Raw genomic sequence first — 15,687 nt, forward strand, 5'->3', positions numbered from 1 at the left:
CAAGGACATGCCTACAGGTCAACAAACAGCAAATGGTATAGGTGAGATAGAAGTCAGACTTAAATGAGATTTAAATCAGACTTAAATGTGCAGTTAGCCAATTTAAATGGTAATAAATTACTCTGTATGAACCTCAGTCTTTTTTCTAAAAGCAAGCCTGTGTTCCTCTGTATGTATACACAAGCATGCACACCCTATGTGACTCTGTTTAGCTGAGTATCTGCTTTCTTCTACCTGCGCAAAGCTGGCCTCAGGTGAACTCAACAGTTTCACACCCCCACCCCCCAAAGAGCATAGCCTTGTGCACCGAGGAGGGTGAGTCACAGCAGTAAGGGGATGGCCTCACATTTATTTCTAGAAATCCTCCGATGCACAGATAGGACTAACTTTAAGAAGCATGTGTTCTAACTGGAAACATGAAATAGTATTCAAAAAATTTTAAGGACATTTAAAAGAAACATGTGGGTGGGTATAAATGGAGGTTGTAGAGCATATCCAGGGCTGAAAGGATGAGGGACATAAGAGATCAGAATAAGGGCCAGGAAGACCATTTCGAAGTGTTTCAGTTAGGGTTTGGAAGTGTCTTCATGAAGACGTCCACGTTAAGGGAAAAGAGCTTTCCCAAAGGTCACACTGGGTGCGCTGGTTCTCTCCCAAAGTATCAGTGGACATTGACATTTGCTTGACTGAAGAAGAAACATTCAGTGGAATAAACGTGGAATAGAATGAAAGAATGTGAAAGATCAGAAAGGACATCTGACTACACTGGAAAAACTGAGAACGAGCTCAGAGAAAAAAAAATCAGCGTTCTAAAAGATCTTAATGCATTAAAGTATACATTTGTAAGGCAGACATGAATTAGGGGGAAAAAACCACGAGTTGAGTCAAAATGAAAGTGGCATAAAGTATTAGAAGAACAAAAAAATTCACTCATAACTATCAGAGATAACCAAAACTATTTTTATCCCTTTCTGACAACGCAGTTGGGAAAGGTGAAATAGGGGGTATAAAAAGCTGGTTGCCTTAAATTAAAAAGATACACACATCTGGGGATGAAGTACTCTAACAGGAGGAAAGTGCTGGAGAATTACTCTTTCTCACACTTTGATTCTAGAAAAATCCATTAATCTTCTGTGTAGGTGTTTTAACAGTTTTTTTTTTTTTTAAAGCATTGTATTAAAGATGAGATATAACACAGCAATCATGAGTCAGTCAATGAACCTCAATTTTCTCCTTAGTTTTTACTAGATGCTGGGGACAAGGAAAACTAGTATTCTTTGAATGCCCACTTTATGCTATGTGTTACTAGCCTTGGGACTGCTTTATTCCATTTAATCATCACTACACCTGTGTAAGGTGGACAGAATAAATTTTTTTGCTTTTTAGGGCTGCACCTGGGACATATGGAAGTTCCCAGGCTAGGGAGTCAAATTGGAGCTACAGCTGCCAGCCTAAACCACAGCCACAGCAACATGGGATCCAAGATGTGTCTGCAACCTACTGCTCATGGGATCACTGGATCCTTAACCCGCTGAGCAAGGCCACGGATTGAACCCACGTCCTCATGGATACTAGTCGAGTTGGTTATTGCTGAGCCATGACAGAATCTCCCAGAATAAACTTTTTAAAGATGAATGTAGACGTCAGAGATTTGAAATAGTATGCCCATGTCCACATAGCTGTTAGGTGGCAGAGCTGCTACTCAAATACTCTCATGCTTCTGGCCATCCTCCAGTTGTGTTCTGGAATTAAGCAGACCTGGGCTAATATCTGGTCCTGCTACTTAACAGCTTTGTGGCCTGAACTTAATATCCCTGGACTTAACTTTTCTGTAATATAGGGAGACACAACCAATTTTCATAGGGTTATTTTGTGGAAATTAGTTTATTCATTTGTTCATCTAACAAATGATGGCCCAAAGAACAAGGGATGTGAAGAGGGAGGGGGTAACATTATAACAAACGCAATAGATATAAAGTTGTGATGAAGTAAAAAGACTGCCCGAATAGCAGCATTGAAGCAGATGAGCTGAATGGGGCAGTGGTCAAAATGTGAAGCTTGAAGGAGAGATTTCAGATTGTATGGACTGTAAAGTCAACACGAAGGGGATGACTATGAGAGTGGGGAGCTAGGGATGTGGCAAGGATGGAGGAATAGAACCTTGGAGGCAAGTAAGTTGAGAGACTGAAAAACAATGAAAAATGCATGCAAAGTATCTACAACCCAGGTGATCCCTACAAAATGCTAATCCTAAAAAGTAAAAAATTAGAGATAACATTTTTCTTGCCTGCATATTAAAAAGGATGAAAGTGAAAAATCTGCCTAAGTGGCAGATGGTGTATGTGAACATGTATTTGATGCTGTAGAAATGCAGATAAAGTGGATAGTGCAGTTCTGCACACAAGCTGCTATTTACTATGTCCTGATATGACTCACTTGCACTTAAATACTTCCGTTTGAAGGTAGTTAGGTGTTCTGTTAACTGCCTTTGTAGGAGTAAATAAAATGGTGAGGAGTAAAAAAAGCTGCATTAAGTAGAACAGGAAATGTTAAAAATTTCTGGGCAATAAATATCCACTATAAATAGACATCTAAGCCTCAGCAGTTCCTCCTGCCTCGGTTCTTCCCACAGCAAACACCACTTTGTCAGAGCTCTCCTCTGACTCCTATGTAAATCCATTATCACACACTCTGTCCTTTCTTTCCTTCAGAGGATTCATTACCATGGGGTACTTAGTCGCTTACTGTTTTTCACTGCTCTCTCTCCCAACTATAAGTCTCATGAAAGTTGAGACTTTGTTTGCCTTATTGTTTTATCTCTAATCCCTAGAACAGACTTGGGACCTTAGTAGCTCAGTCAAAGTTACATTTAAAAATAATCTAATAACACTTTAGAATCTTAAGTACACAGTAAAAAGAATAGTTTCCCACTTTTACATTTAGAAAAGAAATTTTAAATTAGGGTTGCAGTGAAGAAAATAGAATGTCTAATCCACAGATTTTTCCTTGTTGTCAGGGTTTTAGTCAAAAGATCAGTGTTTAGTTAAAAAAATTAACTTATTTCCTTTAGGGCTTATAGCCTATGTGCTCCTTAAATCCAATCTGCTGAGCTTCACAGTTCTGCGAAAGGTACTATGTCCATGACAATCCATTCTAATCACAGCTCACCACCTTCTAACCACCACAGTTGGAGAAAATGCTAATCAATGAATACTTTGGGAGGACAGAGGGGAGAGGAGGACAAGAGGATAATATTTATTGACATGGACTTTATTGTTATTTATGTTAAGTTTTAAACAGCAAAAATAGAAAACATATTGAGTCAGTGTGCTTGAAAGCTAAACATTAAAATGGTGGTCCTATTATTCTTGAACCTGCACATAGGCTAAAATGGATTTTATGTACTTTTAAGGTGAACAAGTACAAGTAGTCTACTTAGTAAATAAGGTTAAATGTCTGCCAGCAAATCTAACATTTCAGAGGCAATATTTTATTTCAAAAGTAATAAATAATATAGTCACATATTAATTAGTGAGAGTTACAATGATGGAAACCCTTAAAATTCTTAGAAAAATTATTTCACAGTTAGGCTTGTCCACATGTTTCATGATTGTATGTTTTCCAATCTATTAATCCAAATTAAAAACTAAATACATATTAACTTACCAACAGTGATATAGCTTCAAGACTGAGTAAAGGCAGTAGCCACAAAGAATTTTGATTAAACATTAATCTAACAGTCCAGAAAGAAGAAATGCCATCAATGAGAGAAGCCCTAATTATAAATAATATAGCTGTGTATCTGTTTAAAGACTAACATACATCTAGTTTCACCACTTGTGAAAAAAGCTACACACATCTATTTTGTTCAAGCCATAATATGAAACTTGAAATAATTTCTCTACTTTAAAAAAAAAAAAGGGGCAGCTCCTAAGAAGGGTTTATATCATCTAACTAACAAAGCAGAAATGTTAAATTGAAGTGGTTCACCTCTTTTGGTCTGCAGTTACAAATAAAAAGCCACTAATAATTCATTATAATAATTCTATAAACAACTGGAGACAGTATTATCAGAAAAAAAACTTGTCAATGAAAAAAATCACTGATTCAATGAGCATTTGATCATTTTATTAACAAAATATAAGCAAGAATAACATTCCTCTCTGGTGAAACTCTTCAAATAATTTTATGTGAGGGCCTTGAGATGTATCAGTTATAAAATATGTTAAAATGAAAACATTTTTTAAATGTACAAATACAAATCAGGACTTTATACAAGAATTCTCTATAAAGTTCATCAATGTAAAAAATAATTTGTTTCAACTGAATATAAGGCATGTTCAGTTTCTGTAATTTCGCAGAATTTTTTTTTTGCTTCGTTGGAGACTTTTCTTTTCGAATTATTTTTTTTGCTTCGTTGGAGACTTTTCTTTTCGTCGGTCCTGATTTTTCTTTGATTCTCTGGATTGTTCAGAGTATCGGCTAGATTTTTCCCATCGCCTCTCGGCACCATTCTGATACCTATCTTCATCGCTTCTAGAACCTGAATGTTTTTTACTCTTTTCTCTTGAGTTGGACCTCTCTTTTCTTGTAAAATTTTCACTGTCCCTATTTCGGTGTCTGTGCTCATTTTCAGAAAAAGAATTTCTTCTCTCTCCTCTTTTCTTTTTGGGGTCCCTGTGCTTATGTTCCAAATCTATGTGCATTTCGTAGTCTCTGTCATTCATGGCTCTGCTGTAGCTATTTCGCTCAGAAGGAACCCCTCTGTCAGAACTGTGTTTTGTTGCAGGATCTCTTGAATCTCTATCTCTGGGTTTCTCTGACCTCCTTTCTCTCTCAGTCCTCGTTTCCTGGTGCCGTGGCTCTGGTCGCCTTTCTTCTTGTTTCCTATCATTTGTTTGTTGTTTCCTGATTAATTTATCTACTTCTTTACTTCTGGGTTTCCCTTGTCCCTTCTTTCTTACATCTTTAGCTGCATGCGTAAAATGATATAGTTAGCTTTTATTTTAATCTTAATTTCACAACTGAAAAATCACATGTATTGATACATTATAGGTTTAGTAATTCAGATAAGCTGGATGCAAAGTCTGATCATAGAGAATTTTACAAGATGTAATTTTTTAAGAATATACAATATATTAACATTAGTTACCAAAGTATTGTTTTGAACCTTGGACTCAAAACAGTAAATAGGGATTTTAAAGGAACTATAGAAAATGTAAAAATTTTAGTTTAGTGACTAAAATGGTACATTTCCACCCACAAATTTTATCCAAAACATAAATTCCAGCCCACATGCATTATGTCATAAGATATATTATGTTGGATCTGGTACATAATTAAAATACAACGATTACACATGCCAGCAACATCACTTCCTAAAAGGTGGGTTGAGTGGGACTGATTGGGCTTGCTTAACAGTATGAATATATATTTTTCAAATGAAAACTTCTTCCTACAAAAATAATAGTTCTGCTATCAGAGAAGCACTAACTGTACTATAGCAAAGAGAAGCTATGGTGAGATACAATCATAAGCTTTAAGAGAGCAATAAGGCTTGATTTCTGAGAAAACTATTCTGAGAGGGCCTTAAATATTTTAACTTTATTGAGGTGATCACAAATAAGAATACCAGAGAAGTACAATGAAAACATCTTACCATTTTAAGCTATAAAATAAATTTAAATACTTTATCTGTGTTATTTAGTTTGGGTACATCATCAAAGGTGCTGAGATGACCAAAATTTCTGTCAAATTCCTATGAATACTGAAAGAAGAAAATATGGTGGAGAGTTGTCTACCCTTGTCCTATCTCCACTCAAACCTTATTGTACCAACTTCCTGCTAAATGAAATGCCTACCCTGGCACAGTCAGTTGGTTAGCCACTAAGGACCTATTTCTCCGGTTCCCATCAAGCAGCTCAGCTGAGCTGCAGCTACCCAAGCAGAAACCATCTGGCTCTGTGAAGAATCAAGACCTCTCTGACCCTGCTATATGCCACTCTTGGTGCCTCTTGACACTAAAACCAGGGTCCTCTAATAATACATACTCTCCTCTTTCTTTGCTGTGTGCTTTACAATCTTCTAATTTGGGGGAAGTTCATACTGCTTTTATGCTATTTAATATTTTATTGATAAAACTGAAAGCTCTCTACTGAAATTGTATGACGAGGCAAATTAATTTTGAATCAGCAAGCTTCCTTATTGTAGCAGTTCATGCTGTGCTATCATCTGTTCTCAAAACAGATATAAAATAACAAATTCTTTAGAATTCAGAGGTGAATGGTAAATGATCAATGTTAGTATATTTCAATTCAAAAATAAGACTTCCTGTGAGCAAATGGAATCTTGCTCTATTAATTTAAAACACTGAGAGTCCTCTAATTGTGGATGCCACATAGTATGTAAAACAAGTGTCTAAAGACTAGCCTTCCAACCTACTAAACCTGCGGGGGTGGGAGGAGGTGTTACCTCTCTGAAATACGCATTAAAGAAAAACAGGACATGATACGCATTTTGGACAGACTATCTCTTATTCAGTCTAAGATGGTATGATGAAAGAAAGCTGAGTTGGCCCTAGGGAAAACAACACTGACCTTTAAAAAAAAATGGTATGTTTGGAAAAATCCTTTATTACAGCACTTCCCCTTCTAAGGAGGATAGGAGAGATTATGAAAGGCTAGTGATGCTTTTGAAAACAACTAGAAATGCCAGATGAAAATTTAACATCTTCTGTTTAAAGGCACTAAAGATCTGGAACATCTTGAGGTGCTATGAAGGAAGTGCTCAAAAAAAGATGAAAGTATGTTAAAAGAACACAGGAGTCAACTTGAACGAACTCCTAATTGCCAAAGTTGAAATGATTCGAACAACAAAATAAATGGACTTTAACCTATAGAATATAACAAATATCCATGAGTCCTCACTGATTGAATATATAGTTGAATTAATAAATAAATGGAGGGGACAACTCTTTCTTACAGGAGAAACTGAATGACTAAACACAGAAGAAAAGAGACAAATAGAAAAACTACCATTTGGAATTCCCATTGTGGCTCAGCAGATTAAGAACCTGATGAGTATTCATGAGGATGCAGGTTTGACCCCTGGCCCCACTTAGCAGTTTAAGGATCCGGCATTGCCGTGAGCTATGGTGTAGGTCGCAGACATGGCTCCGATCTGGCACTGCTGTGGCTGTAGCTCAGGCTTACAGCTGCAGTTGCAATGTGAACCTTAGCCTGGGAACTTTCATATGCTATGGGTGTGGCCCTAAAAAAAGAAAAAGAAAAAGAAAACCGACTATTTGGCAAACACTACAGTAATAAATGCTATAGATAAGATCCAAAGATAGATGATAAAATTGAAGACTGAAGTTAGAGGATAAAGAAGAAATTTGCATAGTATCAAATTATGTCCTTACAATACATTAACTTACTAAAAAAAACAATTTCCATGAAAAAATCCAGTAGGTACCATCATAACCAAGTAATCAGAGTTAATGTCACCAATAAGATATCGATACTATGAACTCTTCAGTAAGGCACATTAAGAACAACACATAATTTCTGTGGTATTTAAAAATGTGTAACTTCATTCTAATTATAAGAAAACATCAAGACAGATTCTGAGGGACATTCTACAAAACAAGTGGCCAGAGGACTTTAAAAGGGTCAAAGCCATCTAAAACAAGGAAAGCCTGAGGGAACTGCCACAGACTGCAGAAGACTTAAGGACCTTGGAACAGGAAAAAGGACATCAGTGCGAAGACTGGTGAGATTCTGATAGGACCTACTATTTTGCTAATAGTATTTTCCTAATGTTAACTTCTTGGTTTTGATAACTGAACTATGGTTATATAAGATGCCAACATTAGAGGTAGTTGGGTGAAGGCTGTATGGGAATTCTCTATGCCATTTTTACAACTTTCTTGTAAGTCAAAAATCACTTCAAGGGAGTTCCTACTGTGACACAGTGGGTTGAGAATCTGATTGCACTGGCTCGGGTTGCTGCAGAGGTGTGGGTTCAGTCCCCAGCCCAGCACGGTGATTAAAGAATCCAGTCTAGGCGCAGCAGCTATGGCATAGGTCACAGGCATGGCCATTAAAAAAACCCGAAAATCAGTTCATAAAAAATAAAAAATAAATACATACCATATGATATCACTTATAACTGGAATCTAATATCCAGCACAAATGAACATCTCCTCAGAAAAGAAAATCATGGACTTGGAGAAAAGACTTGTGGTTGCCTGATGGGAGGGGGAGGGAGTGGGAGGGATCGGGAGCTTGGGCTTATCAGACACAACTTAGAATAGATTTACAAGGAGATCCTGCTGAGTAGCATTGAGAACTATGTCTAGATACTCATGTTGCAACAGAACAAAGGGTGGGGAAAAATGTAATTGTAATGTATACATGTAAGGATAACCTGACCCCCTTGCTGTACAGTGGGAAAATAAAATAAAATAAAGAAAATAAATAAGTAAATAAATACATTAGAGAGAAGGGCCAACTCTTCTACATTAGAAGAGTTGATGCCTCTTTCTCTCTGCAAGCTTTTGTGCATTAGGGCTGCTGCTGAAGGACAGAGAGACCAGCAGAGCTCCGGCAACCACGCAAGGCTTGAGAGATGAGAACGGGACTAGTTATTTGCAATACATACCTGTGACAGAAGATATACAAAGGTTCTTACAAATCAATACAAAAGACAACTTAATAAAGAAATGAGGGGAGGGGCAAAAAACTTGAACAGCTATTTACAAACAAAAAATATCCAATGGTCACTCATATATAAAATGATGCTCAACTTCACTAAGTGATCAAGGTATGCAAATGAAAGCCACAATGCAATAACATTACACACCCAACAAAATGGCTAAAATGAAAAAGACAGTCAAGTAAAGTGTTAGTGAAGATGTGAGCTCATACATGGCTGGTGGGAGTGTAAACTGGAATAACCACTTGGAAAACCATCTGACAGTATCTATACAACCTACAACCCATCGATTCCATCTCTAGGTATGTTACCCAACAGAAAGGCATATATATACATGTCACCAAAAGACATGTACAAGAGTATTCATGGGAACACTAAAAATTTAATTTTCCATTGATAAATGTTAAATATACTGTGGATATTCGTATAGTGAAAAACTATGACAACAAGAATGAATGAACTATAACTAAATGCAATAGCATGGATGAATCTCACAAGCATCATGTTAGAAGATAAGCTAGACATAAAGGAGTTCATAATATATAATTCTGAAGTTAAAAGCAGGCAAAACTAATATATAACTACAAATTAGAACAGTAGCTGCCATGAGGCAGTGGATGAGAGGAATGGTAACAACTAGGAAGGGAACAAGAACTTCTGGGTCCGAGCTACATGGATGTGTTCTGTTTATGAAAATTTATATAGCTGTTCACCTGTAAGGTATGCACTGAATGTGTGGTATGTGGCAATTACTAACATAAAGCTTCACTATTAAAAGTGAAAAATTAAAATTTCTTGAAAATATAAACATCAGGAAAGCTTAATCCTTAAACTAGATGACAGAAGTTAGAAATGGCATTTCAGTCAGCATTCAAATAAATTACTTGCAGTGGACTATCTTCATTTCCATAAAGAGTATTTCAAAAGATAATCTTAGCATTATAAACACTGAATTCAGTATGGACTGCAATAGTGATAGATGAGTGTTTATATTATTAATTGTGGCTTTTAAACAAGTGAGGTCTAAAATAAATAAGCAATCAAATGATTCTCTTCCCTTGTAAACACCACCAGCAATATACTTGTTAGAAAAGAGCAGAGTTAATTATAAATGAGCTTTGATACCTGAGGACGAGCTCTGACTACTGGTGGATGAAGAATCACTCTCCTCACTAGAAGACTCTGAACTGCTGTCACTGCTGTCCGAATCAGAGGCAGAGGATTCAGAATCAGAGGAGGAGGAGGAGGATCCAGAAGAGGAAGAGGAAGGGGAGGATTTATTGGGCTCAACATCTGGTTTTTGGGCCACGATGACCTTTGGTGTATTTTTGAGATGCTCACGCAATTCATCCCTAATTAAAAACAAAATTTCTATTAGATTCTGCCTTGAAGGCAACTGTGAGAAATTCTGTAAGGTGAATAAATTTCTGAAAATAATTCTTACGTTAAACCTCCAAGACCTATAGAAGTAAAGAAGTTGATGGCAAACCGAGTGTTTCTTGGGTTATCTCGGGGTAATAATCCTTCAAAGAATGGCTGCAGAGTTCTAAAAATGAAAAAGAAAATGAACAAAACAGATTGCTTAAAAAGGTAAAACCCTTATATTAATCCTTGCATTTTCAGATTTTCTATATATTAAATTAGTAAATGAAATACAATTAAGTGATTTAAAAATCATTTATTTGGTTGTATGCTATCTAAATGAAATGAGTAGGGTCAAGCCATAATTTACTATAATTCTATAACAGAGAGGGTTTTAAAAAACTTTCTTATTCACTCTTATACACTCAGAATATATATATATAGAACACATATAAACCTAAATATATGTCTATTTATTATACATTGAGTGTATGTGCAGAAAAGTGAAAAAAACCAAAAAACCCCCCCAAAACCCTCTCTTCTGGTGTATATACATACCATGTACACAGAGTGCTCTGCAAGGCACTGGAGGAGGGGAGGAAGCAGTCAACAAAAGAGAAATCAAGGATGAAGACTGTATGCAATCACTACAGTTAGGGAGGGGGACAGGCAGAAAAACATTGACAATATAATGTGGTTTTCAGTGCCACACTGAATGGCCTAACCAGCAGTGTTAGGAAAAACCATTCTTCATAGTAAAGGTAATTTAATGTAAGAAGAATGATTAAGAGTTTGATGGACAGAACAAGAGAAGGAATACCCAGCTCTGGAAAAATGTTAGGATGCATGAACGAGCCAGAACTGCTTAACAAGCTGGGCAATGTTGGTGTGGCCAGAGTGCTGCTGTTAAGATTCTGCTTGAAGGCAACTTATGAGATAATTCTGTAGGGTGAGTAAACTTACAGAACTTGTGTGGAGAGGAACTACGTGAACTTGACCAAGCAGATAGGGACCAATAAATAAGTACATGAAACCAGGAGAAGGGGATGGACTGGCCCAGAGCATACAGAAGCCAGGACAGACTTTCAGCGAACAATGGAGGGGGAGGCTCAAGAGAGAGAGACTGAGGGGGGGAAGGCACAATGAAGGAAAGTGAGGAGCCACAGTGAACAAGTGGTCAACAGTGTGAGGCCAAGAAGTCAAGAGGCATGAGGCCACCTGGAACTGGCAGGTGGTCACTGAGACAAATGAGAAAGGACTTCAGGAGTGTGAATGGAATAGAAGCCAAAGTGAGTGGTGACAGGCAATCTGGATAAATGGTAAATAAGAAAGCTGATATTATTTGACAGTCCTGGAACAAAACCCTAGTTCAGTGTAAAACTTGAATAGTTTCATGAGTGATACTCATTTGTATATATTCACAGTAATTTATTGATAGTAAAAAATTAGCATTCTAAGGCTCAAAATTAGGGTAAAAATGAAACTAAAACTAAAAACACTCATTGCTGGAAAACTCCAGTGAGCATGCAAAAGTTCTAACTAAATTAAGAGAGGTATTAATTCTGAATTTTCTCTAGAACTAGACTATCATCAAGTTTCACGTCGTACCACATAATACAGGAGACTCAGAGTGGCAACGAATGGATGAAAACTGTCATGAGAACTTGTATTTTTACCACTAAGGGTAGATTTCCTCTGCTAAAGTGGGGTAAAGCCTCTGAGGGCAGGAAGAATAAAAAGAACTTAATAACAAACTTACTCATCCTTTAACCTTGCATTAAGTTTAGGAAGACCCATGTATTCACACAGTTCTTGGAAAAATATTTTCACAAAAATTCTACTGGATGATGTAGTAGTTTCTTCACTCAGCTTTATACATTCAAGAACCTGAAAATTAAAATTTAAAAACATTTTTATTTTGGTGTTTAAAAGGTAAGACAAAGTGACCAATATTTATAACTTTCCTTTCTTGTGAAATTACAATTTGTTCTCATCTTCAATCAGAATTATCTCTAAATATCTTAAGATGATGTATATTATTTCTTGGAAAGAAATAAGACTGCCTCTCTATACTAATTTTCAAAATGTTAAGATGCTGTAGAAATAAAGAGTTCATTCTCTTTCTTGAGTAATGTATGTGCTTTTTATAGATGGGAGGATACTGTCTTGAACATATAGTGCTAAGATTACTAGTTCCTAAAACTCACTCATTAAAATGTGCGTCTATGAGAGTTTGGGGGCAAAATGCCACTGAAATCATCAAGCCATAGTTTTATAAAGACAGAGAGTGATGGCTTGTTCTGAATACTAAGATTGGGGCTGAAAATCTAAAGCTCATAGAGATATTTTAGGGTAAATAAAAAATAAAAGCAACCTCCATGTTTGATGGATTCTGTGTTCCACTAGCTCATTTGTTTCATTTGTTGAAAATTTTTTACTCCCTTTTTCCCAGAGAAAAGGGAAAAAAGAAGTAAAAAATTATTATGCCTCTTGGGTCAGCTTATAAATGCCTATTAAAGTAGCTGGGCACACTTAGCACTTAGTATTACAAAAATCCACCCAATGATTACAAGCTCAATGATGTTGCTTCATTCTACCACAGGATTATGGTATTCTAAAATATGATCCCCTTTTTTCTTTCTTCTTATATATAATTTCCTTCTTTTTTTTTTTTTTTCAATTCCTTCAGTAACTTTGTTTTTCTTATAACCTACCAGGTTTTATTTTGTCTTATTACTACGGGCATCTTATCTCTTCTCTGACATAGTACTAAGCTCCTTGAAATAAGAACCATATAAAATTCTTCTGGACACCCAGTTAGGCAAAGAGTTGGTGACTAAACAAATGGTTGTTGAATGAACAGTAGCTGTATAATTAAGTGCCAACTTAATGAATGAAGTTCAAATTCCAACACAGTGTACATTTTCCCATCAAGAATACCTTTCCTTGTTCTAATTATGACTATGGGATCTTCTCCCTATCACTTATTCAACTTTAACGGATGCTACGAAAAATACATCCTGACAGAATAATCACATGTCTCACGTCCTTACTAGAGAGACTGCTGATAGCTACTCCCTCAAGAAACGGCAGTTACTGAGAGGCTCATATGCCACCAAACAACTGGTATATGTGAATATGGGTGTGTGTGCCCATATGTGTACACAGAGAAGATGAAAATGCTCCCAGCCATCACTATTAAAAAACACTGTGATTTTGGATTGTTAATATCATTCACAGTGATATTTCTTACACTCATATATTATTTACTTAGCTGATGATCCCATGTCACATTAATATAACCTGAAAGACAGCCATTATAGTAAAAGTTTGCTACACATCTCATTTAAAAGTATGTTTCCTACATAGGAAAAGTATGGCTATGTTATACTTAATCTATTTCAGAATAACAGGGGATTAGCCAAGAAGAACAAATATATTGACCCATCTACTTACGCTCCAAGGAAGTGAATCAGTATATAAAAGGTGAGCAAACATCTTAGCAACATTTCTCAATTTGTTTGTTTCCAAGCGATGGATGGTATCATATTGTTCTTTGAATATACTTTCAAAGGATTCCATGTATTCTTTTTTTAGCATACAAAATCGCTAATAAATTAGGAAAAAGTCAATACCATTATTAAAGCCTTCTAGATTTATTCAATCAAAAGATAATCAATATTTTGTATATCATATAACCTTTTTGTGCTGTATAATGGGATGCTCAAAAAGTAAGATAATACGTATTATCCCTAGGTACTTGGGGTTTATATGCTAAAACAAAATTATACATGTAGCCGATCACAGACATACACATTTGCATAAAATAAACTTCTCTGTGAGTAGAGTTTGGATTCTAAAAAGTATTTTAGCTCATCCTTTACTGTGCTGCCTGAACATGTACTTGACTTCAGAAACTGCTGTGAAATTGTGAAAAGACAGCATTTAATTGTTCTCTTTGGGATACTGTCAAAAAGCATGTGGAATTTCCCAAAGCCCTGAAAGAGTGATATGTAATGTTATGGCACTACAAAAATAAAGTGGGACAGGAGGAAGCTGCAGAGTGGGGAACCTGAGGGGTGAACAATTTATTTTCAGGAAAGATATGTTATTACATTAGACTAGACCATAAAGCAGACACATTAATTCACAACACTCATGTTAAGAATTCCCTTTGTGATTTCATCACAATCTAACAAGAAAAATGAGGTTGGAACTCACCCCAGCTAATAAGCCAAAAAATTTCTCATATGTCCTCTGTTGGGCACAGCAATCAAGTATCATGTTGCAGAGTTCTTTCTATTTGGAAAAAAAATTACATTAATGATTCAAAGCACAATGAATCCATGCTGTATAATAATTTATCAATATGACAGAGATAGCCTGAACTTTAAAGTAAGGTTTTCAAAACACAAAACTTCCACAACTTTATGAACTTTAATTATGAGGACAAAATAAAAAAAATCAATCTATGTCAAGGCTATAGTCTTTTAAAGGCTTCTGTTTGGCTGACAAAAATTTCAGTCATCTATGCTAATTAGATCAATTATAAAATTCTAAATTTGGAGTTCCCGTTGTGGCGCAGTGGTTAACTAATCCGACTAGGAACCATGAGGTTGCGGGTTTGGTCCCTGCCCTTGCTCAGTGGGTTAAGGATCCGGCGTTGCCGTGAGCTGTGGTGTAGGTTGCAGACGTGGCTCGGATCCTGCATTGCTGTGGCTCTGGCGTAGGTCTGTGGCTACAGCTCCGATTCGACCCCTAGCCTGGGAACCTCCATGTGTCGCGGGAGCAGCCCAAGAAATAGCAAAAAAAGACAAAAAAAACACAAAAAAATTCTAAATTTGTATAAGCATGAACTACTTCAAGAAAACCTCGTATATGAACGAGATACACCAAAAAGAGACTAAAAATACTGTATTCTAAAAAGATTCTATCCCAGTAGGGCCTCCAAAAATAAGTTAATTATGTAAATAAATAAAACAAAAGTAAAAAGATTTTATAAATATGTCTTTTAAATACAGATTAACAATATGACATCTAACAATTCAGTTATACACCTTTTGAAGATTTAAACCCAATTATTAATGAATATATTTTGTTAGTATGGAAAAGACAGATCATAATGAGTCTTTACAGAGGCATAAATGGACACAACTTCAATGCTGAGTTAGATGACCCTCTGGATGATAAATAAGAAAATATATTTAAAAGAACAAAATAAATGTTATGAATATAGATCTGTCAATAGATGGATCTATACAAAGAGACGGAGTCATTAAACTCCTGTTATAACACAATGTCTAATCAGTAATTTATGTGCTTTGAAAAAATTACTTTGTGAAAATTCTATTGACCTAAGAAGTGCAAGAATAAATCCAAGATTAGGAAATACCATCATCACAAATGATTTATACTTAATATTATTTACTAATTCCTGAAATAATCCTAATGAAATATGTATTGATTACAACAATTTCATAGATGAGGAAACTCAGACATATGAACAAATCAATGGAAACAAAACTAAAAAAAGGCACAAATTTATTCTCTGACCACTAAATATCTGTAGACTTGACTAAATATCTTTTTCTACAAAACATTTCTTATCAA

General features: G+C 35.9%; 1 protein-coding gene across 3 annotated transcripts in view; it reads right to left on the reverse strand.

Annotated features, from left to right (window-relative positions):
• Window positions 1–3,469: 3,469 nt before the first annotated feature.
• The window catches only part of CWC22 (CWC22 spliceosome associated protein homolog), a 61,190-nt gene continuing 48,972 nt past the window's right edge, over window positions 3,470–15,687 (reverse strand). For all 3 annotated transcript variants that reach the window (XM_047773003.1, XM_047773004.1, XM_047773005.1), the window contains 6 exons: window positions 14,299–14,376; window positions 13,534–13,686; window positions 11,837–11,964; window positions 10,160–10,261; window positions 9,841–10,067; window positions 3,470–4,972 (listed from right to left, as the gene is read on the reverse strand). In XM_047773003.1, coding sequence (XP_047628959.1) covers window positions 4,401–4,972; window positions 9,841–10,067; window positions 10,160–10,261; window positions 11,837–11,964; window positions 13,534–13,686; window positions 14,299–14,376 — 1,260 coding nt within the window. In that variant the 3' untranslated portion in view covers window positions 3,470–4,400. The remainder of the gene's footprint in view (window positions 4,973–9,840; window positions 10,068–10,159; window positions 10,262–11,836; window positions 11,965–13,533; window positions 13,687–14,298; window positions 14,377–15,687) is intronic.

The sequence above is a fragment of the Phacochoerus africanus genome, chromosome 3 (assembly GCF_016906955.1).
Source record: "Phacochoerus africanus isolate WHEZ1 chromosome 3, ROS_Pafr_v1, whole genome shotgun sequence".
Classification (NCBI taxonomy): Eukaryota; Metazoa; Chordata; class Mammalia; order Artiodactyla; family Suidae; genus Phacochoerus; species Phacochoerus africanus.